The sequence below is a fragment of the Chiloscyllium punctatum genome, chromosome 12, assembly GCF_047496795.1.
Source record: "Chiloscyllium punctatum isolate Juve2018m chromosome 12, sChiPun1.3, whole genome shotgun sequence".
In the NCBI taxonomy this organism is placed as follows: Eukaryota; Metazoa; Chordata; class Chondrichthyes; order Orectolobiformes; family Hemiscylliidae; genus Chiloscyllium; species Chiloscyllium punctatum.
Genome location: NC_092750.1, coordinates 14,086,372 through 14,108,552, shown reverse-complemented (window position 1 = coordinate 14,108,552; position 22,181 = coordinate 14,086,372). Strand labels below are relative to the sequence as shown.

The 22,181-nt window shown below is 41.0% G+C and overlaps 1 protein-coding gene across 5 annotated transcripts in view; it reads left to right on the top strand.

Moving 5' to 3' along the window:
• fancd2 (FA complementation group D2) overlaps positions 1–22,181 on the top strand; it is a 103,809-nt gene that overhangs the window by 67,656 nt on the left and 13,972 nt on the right. For 3 of the 5 annotated variants that reach the window (XM_072581874.1, XM_072581872.1, XM_072581877.1), the window contains 12 exons: positions 1,061–1,179; positions 1,707–1,847; positions 2,121–2,237; positions 3,882–4,010; positions 5,467–5,585; positions 6,809–6,919; positions 10,976–11,103; positions 11,816–11,915; positions 13,414–13,536; positions 14,037–14,130; positions 15,712–15,783; positions 16,847–16,885. In XM_072581874.1, the coding sequence (XP_072437975.1) occupies positions 1,061–1,179; positions 1,707–1,847; positions 2,121–2,237; positions 3,882–4,010; positions 5,467–5,585; positions 6,809–6,919; positions 10,976–11,103; positions 11,816–11,915; positions 13,414–13,536; positions 14,037–14,130; positions 15,712–15,783; positions 16,847–16,885 (1,292 nt within the window). The remainder of the gene's footprint in view (positions 1–1,060; positions 1,180–1,706; positions 1,848–2,120; positions 2,238–3,881; positions 4,011–5,466; positions 5,586–6,808; positions 6,920–10,975; positions 11,104–11,815; positions 11,916–13,413; positions 13,537–14,036; positions 14,131–15,711; positions 15,784–16,846; positions 16,886–22,181) is intronic. The other 2 variants (XM_072581876.1, XM_072581873.1) reach the window with 1 other exon arrangement.

The window sequence follows — 22,181 nt, the reverse complement described above, 5'->3', positions numbered from 1 at the left end:
GTAACCATACCACTGACTGGCTTTCCTAATTGCTTGCTGCACCTGCATGTTGGCTTTCAGTGACTCATGAATATGAACACCCAGTTCCCTGTGAATATCACACATCCCAGTCTCACCTTTTAAGAACGACATCGCGTTTTACTTTTTCCATATTGTATTTCAACCACAATATTCTTATCCACTTAATTGCCTTGCCTTAAATAAATTCCCTTGAAGTTTCTGATGAGAAAGTTCTTTAACGTCCAATACAAGTATAACCTCTCTTACTCATCCTGGTATGGTTTTTTTTTATTTAGGTTATATATGATCTGTGACCAAGAAGGTGATCCATGGTCTGATCTAGTCTGTTCTGGTCTCATGAAGGCAGTAGCATTACCAGTGTGGCTACAGTGATTCCATTTTTCCTTCCCTTCAATAATGTGTTTGAGAAGAGGGAATAAGGAGCTCCAGATTAAATCTGGAATACCTACCCCCTTTCAGATGAAAAGTAACCTTCCCTGCTGGGCTAACTAATCCGTCCAGTGAACAGCTGAGTTTTACACAGCCTCATGATCTGAAGTTTCAGTCACAGGTTACGTTGAGTTGAGTGACCTCAGCCAAGTTACTCAGATTTCCTGTTGCTCATTACAATGTAAAGACTATTATTGGGGAAAATTACGTGTTCTTTAGAAAATGATCAAACTCTGATATCCCCATTTCAGTTGAATTGCAGCTAGTGCTTACTACTTTGATTCAGTAAATTAAAAAACCACTTGGGCCCTCTTGTGGCACAGTGGTAATGTCTGTACCCCGGAACCAAGAGGCCTGGGTTCAAATCCCACCTGCTTCAGAGGTGTGTAATAACATCACTGAATAGGTTGATTTGAAAAATATGTTAAATTGGAAAAAAAAGGTCACTTGGTCGGGATACCATTAGCTGACTGGTGTCTATGGAACTAAAGCCTGTGTCTTCAGAGAAAAATGAGCAAAAAAAAATACCCCTGGTATAAGGATCCAATATCAGTAAGTTCAGACCTTGTGGTAGTTAATGTTTGTTTTTACGTGTTTTTTTTTCTTCAAGATCAAAAGGGTAAGAAGAAACTGAAATCTGATGGTAACAAGAATTCTTCTACAGACAGCTCGCAGACTGAGGAGCCTACAGAAGAAAGTCAAATGCAATCTGAAAGTACACAAGGGAAGGTACAGTTAACAAGGACGGGCAGGTGTTTGGCTTTGACCTTCACTTGTACCCTGTTTCTGTAAAGGAGTGACTCACTTTTTCTCACTCTCTGTTTATCTCACTTTCCCTTTTGGTCACAATATGTGCCTCTCAAAGCACCTCTTCACAGATGGGTAGATCAGCAGGCGAGGATTTGCAGGTGCAAGTCTTTATCCCAGCTCTCCATGGTGCAATGTATCATTGATTCAGCGCACATGCATGCAAGATGATTGCATTTACTTGAAAATGCTCCTCTGTTTGTTTCTATACTTGTGTAGATCACATGGAGTGGTTAGGTTTACATTTAGGACTGGGATAAAATTGACTTAGTGGGATAGTTGACCTGGTAGATATCAGTGGCCAGAGCTTGACATATCATGAATATTGTGTACAGCGATTGCAATAATTAAAATTTAATGAGTGATGATCCACAATTCATTATTACAAAATGTCTGTGTATTCTTTAAATGTCTATGTGATGTTTCACACAATATCTTATATTCTGCAGGAAAACACAGAAGAAGGGAAGGTCTTTGTTAATTTATCCAACTACAGAGCCTACTTTAGAGAGATGGATGCAGATGTATTCTTTGTCCTAAAGTGTGGACTAGTAACCAAATCTGTTCTGGACACTGAGCTACATACCAAGGTCAGTACATAGCTTAATTTGTCATCAAGACATCTGTTTGGAATATTCACAAGACTTAAGAAACAAGTTTTATTTCTTTATTATAATAATAATATACTTCTAGATAGCTATGTTTCTAATCATCTATACAGCTCAGTTCTGAGATAATTAGTTGTACAACATAACATTGTCCATTTAACTGTAAACTAGTGAGCTAAATTGACCAAAATGGGCTACTTAATTTCACTCTAGCTTTTAGGTCAATATCAATATTTATGTTTTTTCTCCTTATAGGCTACTGAAGTTGTACAGCTAGGGTCAGCTGAACTAGTGTTTCTTCTGGAGGACCTAGCTCGCAAATTGGACTACATGTTGGTTGCAACTGCAGCAAAAAAAATGCTCTTCTTAAAGGTAAATAGGTACTGACAATTGATGTAGGAAGGATATTTATGACTTATTAATAAGGTAGATTCTCTGAAATATGGAAGCGTAATATGGAATAGTTCACATGCTGTAATGTTTGGCGAGGTAACATTCATAAACAGTTTATAATATACAGACACTATTCAACACTCTTTGGGCCAGCTTTGCAAATCTTTTACAAATGTTTCTTGTTCTATTTTTACTTGATACATGAGAAAGACTGAAATGCTGTCATCACTTGACTGTTGCATTGGAACCACTGAGTAATGTACATTGCACATCATTTGTTTCAGTCACAGGTGGCTGAGTGCCAAAGTATGTTGCTCTTCTAATGCTGTGTGTCCATGAGAAAAATCATAGGTCCACCTTAACATTTCCCACAGAATAACTTCTTCATCTCCTGTTGCTGAGGGAGTGAAGGGATGGAGGTGGAACGTGATCCTATAAGAACAAGGCACTTATTCCTGACAAAAGCAGAAAGCCAGAAGCACATACAGCCAACTTGAATGTCAAGAAGTGATGCAAGGATAGCCATTTCTTGGTTATTAAATTACATAATCTAGGCATGAAGGGAAACAATTTTTTTAGCATCAAAGGTAGCTGTGTGAACTTGTTGGGCTGAAGTGCCTGTTTCCACACTTTGGGAATCTAACCTAATTTAATCTTTAATCTTTAAAAATTGGACAAAGTGGGCAAAGTTATATCTTAATGTAACAAAAAGCTCATTGAGAAGGTCCTGAATATTCTCGTATATGTTCTTTTAGGCACTGAAAAGCAAAATACTATAGATGCTGGAAATCTGAAACAAACTTCAAAAATTGCTGAAGAAACTCAGCAGATCTGGCAGTATATGTGGCAAGAGAAACACATTTAATGTTTTGAGTCCAAATAGTCATTTCAGACTTGATATTAATTTTGTTTCTTTTTCTCCACAGATGCTGCCAGACCTGCTGAATTTCTTCAACATTTTTTGTGGTTGTTTTAGCCACAGGTTTTTTGAAGCATTCCATTTTAAATTTACCTTTATTTGTGACCTGTCTCTCCATTCAAAAACATTCTTTTCTTAAGTCTCTCTAATTAGTCAAGAAGCTTCTTTATATTTCATGAAGTAAGGGAGGATGGAGGTTATAAAATTGCGAGATGCTTTGCTGCATGTTTTTACCTTAGCAACTCAAAATCTTTTAGAAAATGTCTAGGCCAGCATTCGAGTGCAGTACTGTGGGCGGTGCTGCTATGTCTGATTTATTTCAGATGTGCCATTAAACTGAGAGGACATGAAAGATCCCATGTGGTATTTTAAGAAGAACAAGGAAGTTTTTCCTGGTGTATGAGCCAATAATTGTCCCTCACCCTATTCTTGGGAGAGAAAAATGATTATCTGGTCATTATCACATGGTTGTTTATTGTATTTTCCTGTGGACAAATTAACTGCTGCTTTCCTTACAAATCACTACTTTTCAAAAGTACATATGCCGGTTATGAAGTTGTTGCAGCATGCTAATGCACTATGTAAATGCAAGTGTGCTTATATTTTCTTCAATTGTATTTGTAGTGGGAAAGCTGCATTATGTATAAATGAAGGTCAAAGTCTGAATGTTTTCAGAAACACAGTATTTACTTTTTTTCATTTAGGTTAAAGGTGATCGAGATGTCGGATTTTCACACTTGCGGCAAATGACTCCACAAGCCCTTGCTCAGACTGCTATAGAATTGCTCAATCCTTTGTGTAACCATTTGGAAAGTGTTCACAATTACTTCCAGGTAAGAGCTAATTAGCCACAGCATTGCAGTAAGGTGCTGAGATCACTCATGAACCCTGAGGCACGTGGATTGCTCTTTATTTCTGATTCATGAGTCTTTTTATCTTCAATCAATAAGATTAGGATTTATCATGAACACATGAAGCAAAGGTATGTTTTAAAAAGGTTAGGATGTGGGTTTGCTCCTGTGATGCTCCTATACTGTTTTTCACTCTCTGTCCGATTAAAGAATTGAGTTTTTGAAGGCACAGACTCACAAGAAGGGATGGAATATTGAAGGGTTGACTGCCGTAAATTCCTCTAGTATAGATTACAGTAGCTATTAATAAAAAGTTCTGGCCAGAACTCCAGCATGTATTTGTGGTAAGGTTCAGGGAGGGATTTCAGGGAAGAATAAAAGAAAATTAACCCGTAAAATGCAACTGAAACAATACAACACTGATAGTTTGCTGGATACTCACACACATGACATGGTACTGAAATTAGAGTTGCAAAAGTTCTCAGATTATTTCCTTACTCAGTGCAAGTGATCATAGCCTGGTGACAGCACAGACATGTCTTGATCATTGTGCTGGGGGCTAGGAATATTAGCAAACTGACACATTTTCAATGATCAGTTTTGGAAAATACATGTTTGGATGTTAGACATAAATAAGATTAATATGCTTATGAGGTACTTAAGATAAATCATAGAATCTCTATAGTGTAGAAACAGGCCTTTAGGCCCACCAATCCATACTGGCCCTCCAAAGAATGACCCACCCAGACCCATTCCTCTACCCTATTACTCTACATTTCCCCGAGTTAATGTGTCCCTGAATACTATGGACAATTTAACATGTCCAATTCTCCTAACCTGCACATCTTTGGAATGTGGGAGGAAGCCAGAGCACTGGGAGGAAACCCACGCAGACACTGGGAGAATGTGCACATTCCACACAGACAGTCGCCCGAGGCTGGAATTGAACCTAGCACCCTGCTGCTGTGAGGCAGCAGTGCTAACCACTGAGCCACCATGCTGCCCCAATCACCAACTAACAGTCAATCTTTGGGCTTATGTATAAAGCTCAATTACTTGAGTTAAATATTGAAGATAGCCAGTGGTGCCAAGAATGAGCTACCACCTTCAAAAGATGAAGGGTAAAAGGTGTGAGTACGTGTAACTCAAAACCATCCTGAACCAAGAATGAATGTCTCCCTTGATCCTCTCTATGGCACTTTCTAACCATGTGTGAGGTCAGGTATGAAACTGCTGATGTCAGAAAAAAAACTATCTTCTGCAAAGAATATATGTTTACCACGTTAAGCATCACAAGGTGAAATCAGCATATTCAGAAACTCTGGAATTAATTTCTTTGAAACTTTGGGAAGATGACGCCATAGTTTTAGATTTATGGAATATGTTAGTGAAGACTGACCATTTTCCTTTTTATTTGCTACTGTTTTTTGGTCTGCAGGTGATGATAACTGAGAACAATGGTGTTGTGGATGTTCTCGGAACAGATGTAAAAGAGAATCAGCGGATGGCTGCATGCTATCAGTTACTACTTCAGATCCTGAACACATTGTTTGCTTGGTAGGTATAGAGTCTGCAATGGGTAGAGGCTAATTAACAGAAATCGGTGGTTTCACCAAGTGAGTGAAATAGACTGGTCCTCTCAAAATGTATAATAAACTCAATCATTTAGTGATTGGTATTACTTTCAGTCTGTGTTCTGCTCACAGGCGTAGTCATTTACATAGAAGAACAAGTTGTGTGTTAATTTTTAAAGTTAGTGGTTTCATTGAGATTGGTGGGTGGAAATGTGATTGTTGGAAGTGAGGCCATACTGCTTTTAATAATTGTTCCAGTACTTCAAAGATTTTAGTTGCTGTGCTTATGTGGGTGTGGAGCTGAGGTATAGGCATGTGACCCAACAAGGACCGTAGCTATTAGATTAATAGTTCAAGCACAGCAGAACAGTGTAACTGACTGGCAATTCTGAATATCTTTTTTTTTATATTATATCAGATAATCAAGCTTCTATTGTATTTGACATCATCTCAGTTTTATATTGAACTGTGATGACTTGATTATAGATACATATACATACGCAATTCTTTCAGTGCAGCAGATATAAATGAAATTGTGGCAATTTTGGTCTCTTTCCTATCGGAAGGATGTTGTGAAACTTGAAAGGGTTCAGAAAAGATTTGCAAGGATGTAGGCCAGGGTTGGAGAGGTTGAATAGGCTAGGGCAGTTTTCCCTGGAGAGTCGGAGGCTGAGGGGTGACCTTATTGAGGTTTATAAATTCATGAGGGGCATGGATAGGGTAAATAGACAAAGTGTTTTCCCTGAGGTGGGGGAGTCCAGACCTAGAGGGCATAGGTTTAGGGTGAGAGGGGAAAGATATGAAGGAGACCTAAACAGCAACTTTTTCATGCAGAGGGTGGTGCGTGTGTGGAATGGGCTGCCAGAGGAAGTGGTGGAGGCTGGTACAATTGCAACATTTAAAAGGCATCTGGATGGGTTTATGAATCGGAAGGGTTTGGAGGGATATGGCCCGGGTGCTGGCAGGTGAGATTAGATTGGGTTGGGATATTTGGTCGGCATGGACGAGTTAGACCGAAGGGTATGTTTCTATGGTGTACATCTCTATGACTCTAAATTAGGCAAGGAGAGGTGAAGAGACAGAACGTCTATAATTTAACTATTCAAAAAACATACAACAGTTGACTTCTTAATGGACCAGCATTGGAAACAGGAAACGTTACTGCTACTGTAACAGAAATTTTCTCTTTTCCCTTTAAACATACAGGTGTGGATTTGCCCAGCATGAAAACCGTAAACTACTGAGGTTAGCCCTTGGTGTCCTGGCAAATAGACTTAAAGAGGGAGATGGTGAAATGGAAATGGAGGAACTTATCAGGTATCATGAGAATCTGATAGTGTTTTGACAACAGTGTAAAATACAAGTTCTATCTACTGAATTTGGAACCAATGACAACTTTAGCTTAAGAAGGAGTATTACTTCCAGCCATCATCTACCTCCTGGAAATTATTTTTCATATTAAATTGTGTCTGTCATAACACCTACAAGTTTAAATTGACAGAGACTTTTGATGCTGTTAGCTATTCCAAGGTACTTCTCAGAGACAAAATCAGTCAAAAATGGCTGGCACAATTGAGAAGGTAGTATAATGAGGGAAGACCAAAATAACAGTCAGAGGAGATGGGTTCAATGAGGCTTTATAAAAAGAAGTGGTGGTGAACTTTGAGGATGAAATCCCAAAGTATGAAACCCAAACAGTTGAAGACACCGTTGCAAATGTCAGTCCATGTCCATATGCAGCATCAAGACTCTTTGCTACTTTCTCCACCCTTCAGGCACTCTGCCTGTATTTCTGATGAACGGCTTTTGCCCGAAGCATCAATTTTCCTGCTCCTTGGATGCTGTCTGAACTGCTGCACTTTTCCAGCACCACTCTAATCTAGCATCAAGACCAGGACAATTTCTATGCTTGGTCTGTTAACTGGCAGATATTAATCCTGCAACATAAGTGCCATGCAATGAGTTAACTGCGCGTCCAATCCCATAGCAATGTGACTGATAACATCTGCCTTCTGAACTAGCCTAGCAATTCAATCCATTATGTAAATCTAATACCTATAGTTGGGAATCGGTTTAGCTCAGTTGGCTGGATTGTTGGTTTACAGAGCAGTGTGATGCTAACTGCATGGGTTCAATTCCCATTACCGGTTTGAGGTTACCATGAAGGACACTCCTTCTCAACCTCTTTCCTCTTCTGAGGTCTGGTGATCCTCAGGTTAAATCACCACCAGTTGCTTCTCTCTAATGAGAGAGCAGCCCCTATGGTCTGGAAAGACTATGGTGACACACCAATACCTATAGATAAAGAAAGCCCAAAATCACTAATTACTAATTGTTATCAATATTTTGGAAGTCGCGTGACACCAGGCTATAGTCTAACCTGACGAAGGGACTATGCTTCGAAAGCTTGTGATTTCAAATAAACTTGTTGGACCGTAACCTGGTGTCGTGTGACTTCTAACTTTGTTCACTCCAGTCCAATACTGGCACCTCCACATCACAATTTGGGAATTACCATTGACGAGCAACTGAATTAGACTATCTATACAAATTCTGTGGTTGTAAGAGCAGGTTAGAGATAAATAATTCTGCAATGAGTAATTCACTACCTGAGTCCGCAAATCATGTTCATTATTACAAAGTACAAGGCAGATGTGTAATGGAATATTCTGCACTTATCTGGGTGAGTGCAGCTTACCAAAATGATTGGCACTACATCCCTCCACCACTAACACTCAGTAGCAGCAGTGTGTGCTATCTACAAGATGCGCTGTTGAAATTCACCAAGTTTCTTTGACAGCACTTTGCAAACTCACCTACTCTGACAAAGGCAGTGGATATGTGGGAACACCACCATCTGCAAGTTGTCAAAGGCACTCACCATCCTGACTTGGAAATATATTGCCTTTCCTTCTTCGTCACTGAATAAAATTCTGGAACTCCCTTCCTAACAGCATTGTGGATTTAGGTGCACTGTATGGATTGCAGCAGTTCGAAAGGCAGCTCACCACCACCACCACCACCTCAAGGGTAATGAAGGATGGACAATAAATGATGGCTAGGCTGCTCCAGCACAGTTATAACACTGGTATTTACCTGACAATGAAAAATTGACCAGCTATTTCCTGTACACAAAAGCAGGACGAATTCTACCCTGCCAAATACACCTCTATCAGTCTACTTTTGATCATTATTAATGAGACGGAAAGTGTGCTGTCAACAGTGCTATCAAAACTGCAGGTGCTCAGCAAAACCTGCCCAGTGATGACCAGTTTGGGTTCCATCAGGGCCACTCAGCTCCTGACCTCATTACAGCCTTGGTTCAAATCTAGACAAAAAGAGCTGAATTCCAGAGGTGAGGTGAACATGACAGCCCTTGACGTCAAGGCTGCATTAGACCGAGTGTGGCATTAAGGAACTCAAGCAAAATCAAAATCAGTGGGTTTCAAGAGTAAACTCTCTGCCGGTTGGAGTCATGCTTGGAACAAGAAAATAGCTGTACTTGTTGGAATTCAGTCATCTCAGCTCCAGGACATCTTTGCAGGAGTTCTTCAATGTAGTGTCTTGGGTCCAATAATAATAGCTGCTTCATCAATGACCTTGCCTCCATCATTAAGTCAGAAGTGGGGATGCTTGCCAGTGCTCATACTGAAGCAGTTCATGTTCAAATGCAACAAGAAGGGTGGCACGGTGGCTCAGTGGTTAGCACTGCTACCTATCAGCCCCAGGGACCCAAGTTCGATTCCAGCCTCTGTGCAAACTCCACACAGACAGTTGCCATTCTCCCGTGTCTGCATGGGTTTCCTTCAGGTGCTTCAATTTCCTCCTATGATCCAAAGATGTGCAGGACAGGCGAATTGGCTGTGCTAAATTGCTCATAGTGTTAGGTGCATTAGTCAGAGGGAAATGGGTTTGGGTGGGTTACTCTTCGGAGGGTCGGTGTGGACTTGTTGGACTGAAGGGCCTGTTTCCACACTGTAGGGAATCTAGTCTAATCTGGACAATATCCAGGCTTGGACTGTCAAGTGGCAATTGCGTCATCCAAATACCAGGCAATGAACATGTCCAATACATTCGAATAATCACTACCCCTTGACAATCAAAGGTGTTACCTTCGTTGTAACATCCTGGAGAATTTCATTGACCAGAAACTCAACTAGACTTGCCACATAAACACAGTGGTGACAAGAGCAGGTCAGAGGCTAGGAATATTGTAATGAGTAACTCTCCTCCTGACTCTCAAAGCCTGACTACCACCTACAAGGCACAAGTAAGGAGTGTGATGGAAACTTGCCACTTGCCTGGGTCGGTGTAGCTCCAACAATACTCAAGTTTGACATCATTCAGGACAAAGCAGCCCACTTGATCGATACCACACCTACAAGCAGCAACTCTCTCCATCACTCACTCAGTGGCAGCATGTGTACTATCTACAAAATGCACTGCAGAAAGTCACCTGAGACAGCTAAGATCCTTAGACTTCACCTTCCAAAGCCATGATTACTTCCTTCTAGAAAGACAAGGGCAGGAGATACATGGGGATTCCACCTCCCTTCCAAGCTAATCACAATCCTGACTTGGAAATATATTGTTGTTCCTTCACTGTTGCTGGGTCAAAGTCCTACCACCTCCTCAAGGGTAACTAGGGATGGATAATAAATACTGGCCAGCTAGTGACACCTATGTCCCACAAGTGATTTTCTTATAAAAAATTGAAAAAGTGACCTTTCATGCCTAAATTTTGTATACAGCTGAAAAGTTTAATTATTTATCCTAACTTTTTATAGTTTTCCAAGTTGTTCTCAGGAATCTTCTCATTTCAGTGATAAGAGCAGGGCTAGGTTTTCCCTCGTGTCAGTTCAAGTTTTGAGTTTGATAGTACAATGCTTCTCTGTGTCCACTCCAGTAATTTTTTTCTTTTGGGATTAATAGAGCATGTCTACACGTGGTGCTCCAAATATTAAAATGATCTCTTAGAACTTTTCCCCTTGCCATACATTCCACATTCTGTCAGTCTGTTTTAAAACTGTGGGAATTAAATCAAATTTAAAAGGACCACAGTAGACTTGCTATAATAAATTAGTTTTAAATATATTAAATATATTGGTCCCACTATGATATCTTTTCTCCATCCTCTGACCTTAGGCTATGTCACATGCCGTGTAATTCTGTTAATCTGACCGTAAGGAAGTAGATTAGCGATCCTTCTCTTTTTGTTTAATTATACTTTAATCACCATTCATTAGCACACTTCTCTGATGTTACTTTGAAGTAGATTTTTTTTCAAATCGCAGAACATGTGAAATCTGTTATTAATCTGTTTAGCAAATTCATTCTTGTGCAGCTAACAAACTGTTCTCTCTATCCTTGCAGGCAGACTTTTCGATACCTGCAGAATTTCCAGAACAGCATTCCCCGCTGTACTTCTGCGGTGAACCTTACCCAGCTTCTAATTGTCATAGCAGAGAAATCTCTAGATAACCAGTACAAGGAGAAAATAGGTTTGTCATGACTTTTGTCTTTGGTGCCACCTTTATAACTTCGATAGGGGCTGTGGGAGAGTGCAAGGTTGTAGGGTAACAGTGGAAGAAGGAGCCTATTTGCTTGCCTCAAGCCAGACCTCATAGATCAAATAGTTGCATCTTGCTGCCAATGCTGCTTTGAAATTATCAATCCGTTCAGATGGCTGAATAATGAACCTGATATTTGATATCCTCATGGCTATTGGTGGAATTGTGCAATAGGCAATGTAAGCATTTCGCAATTCAATAGCAGTAAATTAAACTCAACATAAGAAAACATCACAAGGTCAATCACTGAGGTGTTATTAAACAAAGTCTAACACAAGCCACACGAGGGAGCATTCGGACAGATAATCAGAATAGTCATGTTTTACGGAGGCTCTTGCAGGAAAATAGAGATGGATAAGTTTAGGGATGGAATTCTGGAGCTTAGTGCCCAGAAAGCAGAAACAGCCTCAATGTCAATTGATGAAAAATTAAAATCCGGGATGCATAAGAATCCAGAATTGGAAGTGCAAACAATGTGGTTTATACAACATCCACTTAACATTATTTGATATCTCTTCTGATCAGAACTTAACTTTGTTTCATTAAAGCTATATGATTGCATCTTAAACTCTATGACTGATATGAAGAAGATAATGAGTTGATACGAGTGTTTAAATGGTTGTACTGATTGCTCTCCTTTCAGCGTCAATTACACGAGGCTTCTTGTGCCAATCTTGGGTTTTGCCCAATGGGGAAAAAGAGAAAGGCAATAAATACAATGAAGCTCTTGAAACCCTCCTATGGTAAGTAGACGTCCCCTCTGTCATACAGCCAGAAATGCTGATTTTGCTGATTGTGCAATGTATAGTATCATTTCAGACAGTCTGGATACTGAAGCAGTCCATTCCAACTGCAGCAAGACCTAGGCAATGTTCAAGTTATGTTTGGCAATGTTATAAGTAACATTTGCATCAGACATGTGTCAGACAATGACCACTCACAATGGGAGAGAATCTTGTCATCTACCCTTGACATCTGATGGTATTACCATGACTAAGACCACTACTTTCAATGTTTTGGAGGTTGACCAGCATCATAAATGGACCACCACATAAATACTGTGGTGATAAGAGCAAGTACATGTTGAAAATTTTGTGGTGCATAACTTACCTTCTGCCTCCCCAAAATCTGTCCACAGGTCAGGAATGTGATAGAATACACTGTCTTAATGAGTGAAACACCAAAGGTATTCCAAGCTTGATTGAAACCCCATGTGCCATCTTAAACATTCATTCTCTTCACCACCAAAGCTCAATTGCAACATTATGTACCATCCACAAGATGCACTGCAGCAACTCACCCAGGCTCCTTAACACCTTCCAAATACCAAACCTCAAACACTGAGAAGAACAAGATGTATGGGATTCCTGACACCTGCAAATTCCTTTCCAAACCACAACATCCTGGTTTGGAATTATCACAACATTCTTAGAGTTGGCCAGTACTGTGCACAGTACTTCAGAAGTGACCTGCATAACTGAAGCATAACTTCCCTACCTAGTATTCCGTTTCCCTCATAATAATTGATCACATTTTAGCTTTCTTGATTACTTGCTGTAGCTGCACACTATACTTTTGTGATTCGTGCAAGAGGAAACCCAGATCCCTGTGCATCTCCGAGCTCTCCAATCCCTCACAATTTAGGTAAAATGCTTAATTTTTTTCTATTCATCCTGCCAAAGTGGAAAATCACACATTTTCTCATTTTTAACTTCATTGGCCAGGTCTTTGTTCACTCACTTCACCCGTATAAATATTTTTGTGGACTCCATGGCTTGTTAAAACTTCATTGCTTATTTTCCAACCTATTTTATGTCATCAGTAAATTTGGCAACCATGTGTTCAGGCTCTTCATCTAAGTCCTTTACTTAAATTGTAAACAATTGAGGTTCCAGCACTGATCCATGTGGCATACTATTTATTATGTTCTGCTAACCTGAAAAAGACACATTTATACTCTTTGCTGCCTGTTTTGCAGCCAACCTTCTATACATACTGATATGCTATCCTGTACACAATGCATTTCTACTTTGCTCAATAACCTTTGATGTGCTACTTCATCAGATGCCTTCAGTTAGTTGCATTAACAGGTCAATAGTGTGTTATTTGCTTTGCCAGCTTTACTATAGAATGTGTGGATGGGAGTAAAATAAATTGACATATGATGTGAAGTATTGCTATGTTGGGTGAACATTCAAAAACTGATGGCATGTTTTTGTTTTTTTTAAACCATGTTTGCAGTATTTACCTGAAGCACACAGATGATGTGCTGAAGTCTGTGGAAGAAATTGCTGGTGTGGGTGTTCCCGAACTGTTGAATTCGACTAAGGATGGAAGCTCAAATACATTTCCAACACTGTCCAGGTATTAACAGTGTTTCTTTTGCCAACTTTTAGAACTTTTGAAATTATGAGATATAATTTATGAAATTATGAAAGCATTCCTGATTTGCCTGAAACATCGAATTTCCTGCTCCTCGGATACTGCCCGACTCCAGCACCACTCTAATCTTGACTTAAATAGAAGTTTACCAATGGTTTCACTTTAATGGTGCTTAATCTGGATTCATTGGGGCTGAATTAAACTGTGCCATCAAAGGGCTGGAAACCAATGTATGCCTGTGACTCCAATGGGACAAACCCAATCTCACTGAGAAATATCATTTGGGATCCAAGAATTCAGTGACAAAAACACTAATGAGTCATCTCAAGATCACTGTCGCCGTAATCACATAAAATGCCATCAGAAAATTTGCCACTTTTTTCAATCATTCTTTGGTGTTAAAAGATATCAAGGTGAAGCTGGAGACTGAGGTTTGGAAAGCTTGACGAAATAGTGAACTAAACTACTTGATCTCTCAATAGGCAAACATTTGTCATCTTCTACCGGGTAATGATGAGTGAATTGGATAAGTCTGTAAAGAGTATTCCAGCTGGCATGCAGTCTGATTCAACCGAGGTAATTTTATCTTTTGACATTCTACTATTTTCAACCAATTCACTTCTAACCATTTGGAATGAAGCCTCTCACTAATAGCAAAGCAGATCCTCGTGGTAGTGTGGTACTGGAAAAGCACAGCAGGTTGGGCAGCATCAGAGCAGCAGGAAAATTGACGTTTTGGGCAAAAGCCCTTCATCAGGAAGGGCTGATGAAGGGCTTTTGCCTGAAATATTGATCTTCCTGCTCCTCGGATACTGCCTGACTTGCTGTGCTTTTCCAGCACCACACTACCGCGAGGATCTGTTTTGGGTCCACCGTTGTTCGTTATTTTTATAAATGACCTGGATGAGGGCATAGGAGAATGGGTTAGTAAATTTGCGGATGACTGTAAGGTCAGTGGAGTTGTGGATAGTGACAAAGGATGTTGTAGGTTACAGAGAAGAAAAGTGGCAAATGGAGTTTAATGCAGAAAAGTCTGAGGTGGTTCACTTTGGAAGGAATAACAGGAATGCAGAGTACTGGGCTAATGGTAAGATTCTTGGCAGTATAGATAAGCAGAAACATCTCAGTGTCCAGGTACATAGATCTTGAAAGTTGCCACCCAGGTTGATAGGGTTGTTAAGAAGGCATATGGCATGTTCGCTTCTATTGGTAGAGGGATTGAGTTTCAGAACCATGAGATCATGCTGCAGCTGTACAAAATTCTGGTGCGGCCAGATTTGGAGTATTGCGTACATTTCTGGTCACCACATTATAGGAAGGATGTGGAAGCTTTGGAAAGGGTTCTGAGGAGATTTACTGGGATGTTGCCTGGTCTGGAGAGATGGTCTTATGAGGAAAGGCTGAGGGACTTGAGGCTGTTTTCGTTAAAGAGAAGAAGGTTGAGAGGTGACTTAATTGAGACATAAGGGATAATCAGAGGATTAGATAGGTTGGACAGTGAGAGCCTTTTTCCTCGGGTGCCGATGGCTAGCACGAGGTGACATAGCTTTAAATTAAGGGGTGATAGATATAGGATAGATATCAGAGGTAGTTTCTTTACTCAGAATAGTAGGGGCATGGAACGCACTGCCTGCAACAGTAGTAGACTCTCCAACTTCAGGAGCATTTAAATGGTCATTGGATAGGCATGTGAACGAGAATGGAATAGTGTAGGTTAGATAGACTTCAGCTTGGTTCCACAGGTCAGTGCAACATCATGGGCCAAAGGGCTTGTACTGCACTGTAATGTTCTATGTTCTGGTTCCAAAGGTCACTGCTGTATATGGACCTTAAAAGCCCACGTTAAAAAAAAATTAAAGAGAGTGTTGCTGGCAGCATTTGTGGAGAAACAAACAGAAATTGTGAGATGGGTCTGTTTCTCTATCCACAGATGGTGCTAGACCTACTGAGCTTCTCTAGCATTTGCAATATTTTGTCTTTATTAATATAAAACCATTGTGAAGGCCACACACCAAAAAGAGTTTGTGATTATGGGAGATGAAAGAAGCTGCTCACATTGTGACACCCAACTATATAAAAGTGGGGAGGAAAAGAAATCAAACTCTTTTATTACATTTTTAAGCCATTACTATTTTAACGGAAATTAATTGGTTTCAGGTACAGGTAGAGAAATTGCTGCGATGGAATGTAGCTGTGCGGGATTTCCATATCCTCGTAAATCTTGTAAAGGTAACAAAGTAGCAATTTTTTTTTGGTGAGGGTAAGCAATTTTTGTACCATTCTTTTATGATAGGAATACAGGAACAGGAGTAGGCCATTTAGCCTGTTCTGCCACTTGACTCCTTTTACCTGCCCTTTCCTCATAATCTCTAATTGTGTACAGCTCTGGGTACCACATTATCGGAAGGATGTGAGTGAGCTGGAGAGATTTCAGATTGAATTTTCATGGTTTACAAGAATGGTTCCAGGGATGAGAAATTTCATTTCTGAGGATATATTAAAGAAGTTGGAACTGTTCTTGGAGAGAAGAAGGTTCTTAGGAAATCTGTGAGAGGTTTCCAAAATCATGAGGGAACCTGGATAAAGTAAGTGGGGAGAAACTGTTCCTAGGTGTAAAAGAAGCAAGATCTAAAGGACACATTTAATGTGATTTGCCAAAGAAGCAAATGCAAGGTGATGAAAAGCTTTTTCTCACAATGAGTAGTTGCAGTGTGGGATACATTGCCTCGAAGCGGCAGGCACAGATTCAGTTGAGGCATTCAAGAGGGCATTGGATGATTATTTGGTTGAAAATAATGTGCAAGGGTATGGGAATAAAGCAGGAGATTTGCACTAAATAATGATGCTCATTTGATGAGCTTTTGCAGACATGATTGGCTGAATGACCTCCTTCTGCACAGTAACACTTCTGTGATTCTCTGAATACCTCTGGTTAACAATAATCTATCAATCTCTGATTTAAAATTCACATTCACATTTTATATAGCATGATTTGATACTTTTAGAAGAGAGCTTCAAGCTTTTACCAACTTTTGAGGAAGTGTTCCCCAACTTCATGGAATAGTATCTAGTTGAACTCCTCCTTGCCAGTGTCACACTGAAAGTCTTGGGAATTTCAATTCCCTTATTTTCCTGTTAACTCTGTTCCACCCTGCACCAGTGCAGGTGATATAACAGCTGTCTGTTTATGTAGCTTATAATTGTGAACCCTTGCTTTAATATCTGTTGTTTACATTGTTCATACTTTGAAGAAATCTATTTTTGCATTTATTAATACTTTCTTACTGTGCAGGTGTTTGACAGCAGGCCTGTCTTGGGTGTGTGTCTCAAGGTAATCAACTTATAAATTTGTTTTAGTTTGACAGTGGTGGCTTAGAAAGAAGGATTGCATTCTTCCAGTACCTCATTACATCATGAAAATATCTCAAAGTGCTTTGTGTCAGTGACTTTCTTCTTTGAAGTGCAGTGTCTGTTTCATAAGCAAAAGCAGCAATGGTTCCTACCTAGCAATATGTGCTGTCCTATATGTTCTGCAAATATGTGTATATAAGGTGCAGTAATGGTTGAAAGAAAACTATTGACCAGGAATATTGGGAAAGCTGCCAACTCTCTTTTGAAGTGTCGCTGATTATTTAACTTCTGCTTGAACAGACAAATGAAACCTTGAGTTAGCATCTGAAATGAACAACAGTGTAAGCTTGGCTTACGTGTAGCAGAGTTACTTTTTAGTATAGAGGTTGGGGATTTAAAGCTGACACAGAGAATAAAGCAGAAAATCTTGGCTGATACTCTTGTAGAGTTCAGTACTGTTATAGCTGCCAATCTTGGGTAAGATAATAAATGGAAGCTATTCTGCCTTCCTGGGTGGGAGAAATCAGTCTCATAGCACTTAGAGTGGCAGGGGGCCTCTCTGCTCAAGTTGACAATATTTGTCAAGCAATATGGTCTTTGTCTGGTGGCAGTTTGTGGGACTTTGCTAAGTATATTCTGACTTTTGAGTTTCCTACAACAGTGACCGCATTTCAAAAGTTCTTCATTGGCTCTAAAGCACTTTGCAAATCATGAAAATTACTAGATAAATGCAAAATTAAAAATCACACAAAACCAGGTTATAGTCCAACAGGTTTAATTGGAAGCACTAGCTTTCGGAGCACTGCTCCTTCATCAGGTGGTTGTGGAGTACACAGTTGTAAGACACAGAATTTAGAGCAAATGTTTACAGTGTGATGTAACTGGAATTATGCATTGAAAAATACCTTGATTGTTTGATAAGTCTCTCATCTGTTAGAATGACCATGTTAGTTTCATTTCTTTCATACATAAATGACAAAACGTTATTTAAAAGTTACATTCTCAGGTTAACTTTAACAATTGGTGTCAGCCCGAGATAATATGTTGAAGGTGTTAGCCCCCTGTGTGCTGTTGTCTGTGCCATAGTGTTTAGACTGATTCTAATCTAAAAAATGAGTTAACAGAGCGTTACATGAATTCATGCAGTCTTTGAGCAAAGTACATTGTAACCCTGCAAGTACAAATTCACCCCACAAATGTATTTGTGTATGTGTGTCTGGGGTGGGGGGGTTGAGTGTCTGTGACAGAGAATGTGTGTGTGTTCTTAAAGGGGTCTAAGTCTGTGAAGGAGGGTGTGTGTGTGTGTGTGTGTGTGTATAGTGCAATGGTGGTCACCTACAATGTGACATGAACCCAAGGTCCCGGTTGAGGCCCTTCCTATGGGTACCGAACTTAGCTATAAGCCTCTGCTCAGCCACTTTCGCTGCTGCCTGCCCCGAAGTCTGCCTTGGAGGATGGTCACCCAAAGGTCCGAGGTCGAATGTCCTGGACTGCTGAAGTGTTCTCCAATTGGGAGGGAATGCTCCTGTGTGTTGATGTTGTGCGGTGCCCATTCATTCATTGCTGTAGCCTCTGCTCGATTTCACAAATGTGCCATGCCGCATAATGTATGAGATAGACAATGTTGGCTGAGTCGCATGAGTACCTGCTACGTACATGGTGGGAGGTGTCCCTATGCATAATGGTGATATCTATGTCCACACTCTGACATGTCTTGCAGCACCTACCGTGACAGGGTTGTATGGAGTTGTCCTGAAAGCTGGGCAGTTTGCAACGAACAATGATCTATTTGAGTTTTGGTGGTGGTTTAAAGGTGAGCAGTGGTGGTGTGGGGAAGGGTTTGGCGAGGTGCTCATCCTCTCTGATAATGTGTTGCAGTCCGCGAAGAACATGGCGTAGTTTTTCAGTTCCTGGGAAGTACTGCACAATGAAGTGTACCCTGTCGGTTGCAGTACATGTCTGTCTCCTGAGGAGGTCATTACGGTTCCTTGCTGTGGCACATCAGAACTGGCAGTCGATGAGTTGAGCATCGTACCCCGTTCTTGTGAGGGTATCTCCTCATCTGAACAGATCCGGTGTATGTGTAGGGCTAGTCCATAGAGGATGGCTGTTTTAATATGTCTTGGGTGGAAGCTGGAGAAGTGTAGCATTGTGAGGTTATCTGTGGGTTTGCCGTAGAGGTGGTGCGGAGGTGTCCATCCTTGATGGAAATGCATGTGTCCAAGAATGAAACAGATAGTAGAGACTAGTCCATGATGAGTTTGGTGGGATGATACTTGTTGATATCACTCTGTAATTTTATCAGTGACTCCTCGCCATGGGTCCAGAGGAAGAAAATGTCACCAATGTACCTGGTGTACAATGTTGGTTGGAGGTCCTGCATTGAGAAGAAGTCTTGTTTGAACCTGTGCATGAAAATGTTGGCATATTGGGGTGCAAATTTGGTCCCCATGGCTGTTCCATGTGTCTGGATGAAGAACTGGTTGTCAAAGGTGAAGATGTTGTGACTGAGGATAAAGCGGATGAGTTGTAGGATGGTGTTTGGAGATTGGTAGTTGTTGGTGTTGGGTACTGAGGCTGTTGCAGCGATGTCGTCATTTTGGGGGATGCTCGTGTAGAGTGCTGAAATGTCCATTGTGACGAGGAATGTTCCCGGTTTGATTGGTCCGTGGGTGCTGAGTTTCTAAGAAATCCGTAGTGTGGTGACAGAAGCTGGCGATCCCCTGTACAATGGGTTTCAAGATGACTTCGACATAGCCAGAGAGGTTCTCACACAGGGTCCCATTGCCTGATACAATGGGATGTCCTGATGTATTGGCTTTGTGTAACTTTGGAAGGCAGAAGAATTCGCCTATGCGAGAAGTACGTGGGATGAGGGCGCTTAGGGAACTCTGAAGGACTGGATCCAAAGTTCTGATCAGTGTGTTTAATTCACGAGTGTGTTCTTTAGTCGGATCAGCTGGTAGTTGCCTGTAGTGTTCCTGGATGTTCAGTTTTCAGTACGCTTTCTTGCAGTAATCTGTTATATTCTGAATGACGATGGCTCCTTCTTTATCTGCTGGTTTGATGACAATATTGTAATTGGTTTTGAGAGCATGGATGGCGTTGCTTTGTGAACTGGTGATGTTTTGCTCTACCTTGTGGGTACGGCTAATGAACCTGGCATTTATATATTTCCTGACGGTTTGAGCATACATGTCAAGCCCAGGGCAGCATCCTTCCAGTGGGGTCCAGGTTGACTCCTTCTTTGGTCGCGTCTCTACGGATCTTTGTGATGACTGTTCCAGTTCGTCAGTGGGCTTGTTGGGATCACTGCTGGCACCTTGAAACAACCTCACAATGCTACACTTCTCCAGTTTCCATCCAAAACATATTAAAACAGCCATCCCCTATGGACAAGCCCTATGCATACACCGGATCTGTTCAGATGAGGAGGAACATGACGGGTACCTGGTAGTACTCAAAGATTCCTTCGTAAGAATGGGGTACAATGCTCAACTCATCGACCGCCAGTTCTGACGTGCCACACCGTAATGACCTCCTCGGGAGACAGGTATGTGCTGCAACCAACAGGGTACCCTTCGTTGTTCAGTACTTCCCAGGAGCTGAAACACTACGGCATGTTCTTCGTGGCCTGCAACACATTATCAAAGAGGATGAGCATCTCGCCAAACCCTTTCCCACACCACCACTGCTCACCTTCAAACAACTACCAAAACTCAAACAGGTCATTGTTTGTTGCAAACTGTCTGGCTTTCAGGATAACTCCATACAACCCTGTCACGGTAGGTGCTGCAAGACGTGCCAGAGTGTGGACATAGATATCGCCATTACGTGTGGGGACACCTCCCACCATGTACTTGGCAGGTACTCATGCGACTCAGCCAACGTTGGCTCTCTCATATGCTACAGGCAAGGATGCCCTGAGGCATAGTACATAGTACATATGTAGCAGAGGCTACAGCAACGAATGAATGGGCACCGCACAACATTAACACACAGTGTTCCCTCCCAGTCGGAGAACACTTCAGCAGTCCAGGACATTTGACCTCGGACCTTTGGGTGACCATCCTCCAAGGTGGACTTCGGGACAGGCAGCAGAGAAAAGTGGCCGAGCAAAGGCTTATAGCTAAGTTCGGTACCCATAGGGAGGGCCTCAACTGGGACCTTGGGTTGATGTCACATTGTAGGTGACCACCATTGCACTATACACACACACACAGGCACTCCTATACACAGACACACACACTCCCATATACTCTCTCACTCTCACATGCACCCTCTCACAGACTTGGATCCCTTTGCACTCTCTCTCTCACTCACACACACACACACACACACACACACACACACACACACACACACACACACATATACACTCTCTGTCACAGACACTCACCATCCCCCAACCCAGACACGCACACATACACATTTCCGTTTGTGGGGTGTATTTGTACTTGCAGAGTTACATTGTACTTTTCTCAAAAACTGCATGAATCCATGTAAGACTCTGTTAACTCATTTTTTTAGATTAAAATCAGTCTAAACATTATGGCATAGACTATAGCACACAGAAAGCTAACACCTTCGATATATTATCTGGACTGACACCAATTGTTACAGTTAACCTGAGAATGTAACTTTTTTTTAAAAAAGTTTTGTGATTTACACAGGAAAGAAGTGAAACTAACATGGTCATTCTAACAGATGAGAGACTTAACAAACAAGCAAGGTATTTTTCAATGTATAATTCCAGTTACACCACACTGTAAACTTTTGCTATTAATTCTGTGTCTTACAATTGTGTACTCCACAACCACCTGTTGGAGCAGTGCTCCGAAAGCTAGTGCTTCCAATTAAACCTGTTGGACTATAATCTGGTGTTACGTGATTTTTAACATTGTACACCCCAGTCCAGCACTGGCATCTCCAAATCATAGAAAAATGCAAACCTTTACTTAAAATTCCCAGCTACACGGGGGGGGTCCCTGATTTATGAATGTCTGACTTACGAATCCGATCCGATACAAGATTTGATTTTAAAGACCTGACATACAAACATTTCCCGTACTTCGAACAGCTACTTTCTATTGTCCTGTATAGTGATCTGACTTGTGTACAAATCGACTTGTGAATGGACTCCAGAACAGAACTCGTTTGCAAACCATGGATTGCTTGTAATGTATTGTTGTGTCAACCAGATTACAAGCTTAGTATCTGTGATGTTGAAATGTCTGTGGCTGTTCTAGTAATCCATAAAATTCACAGGAGGGAGA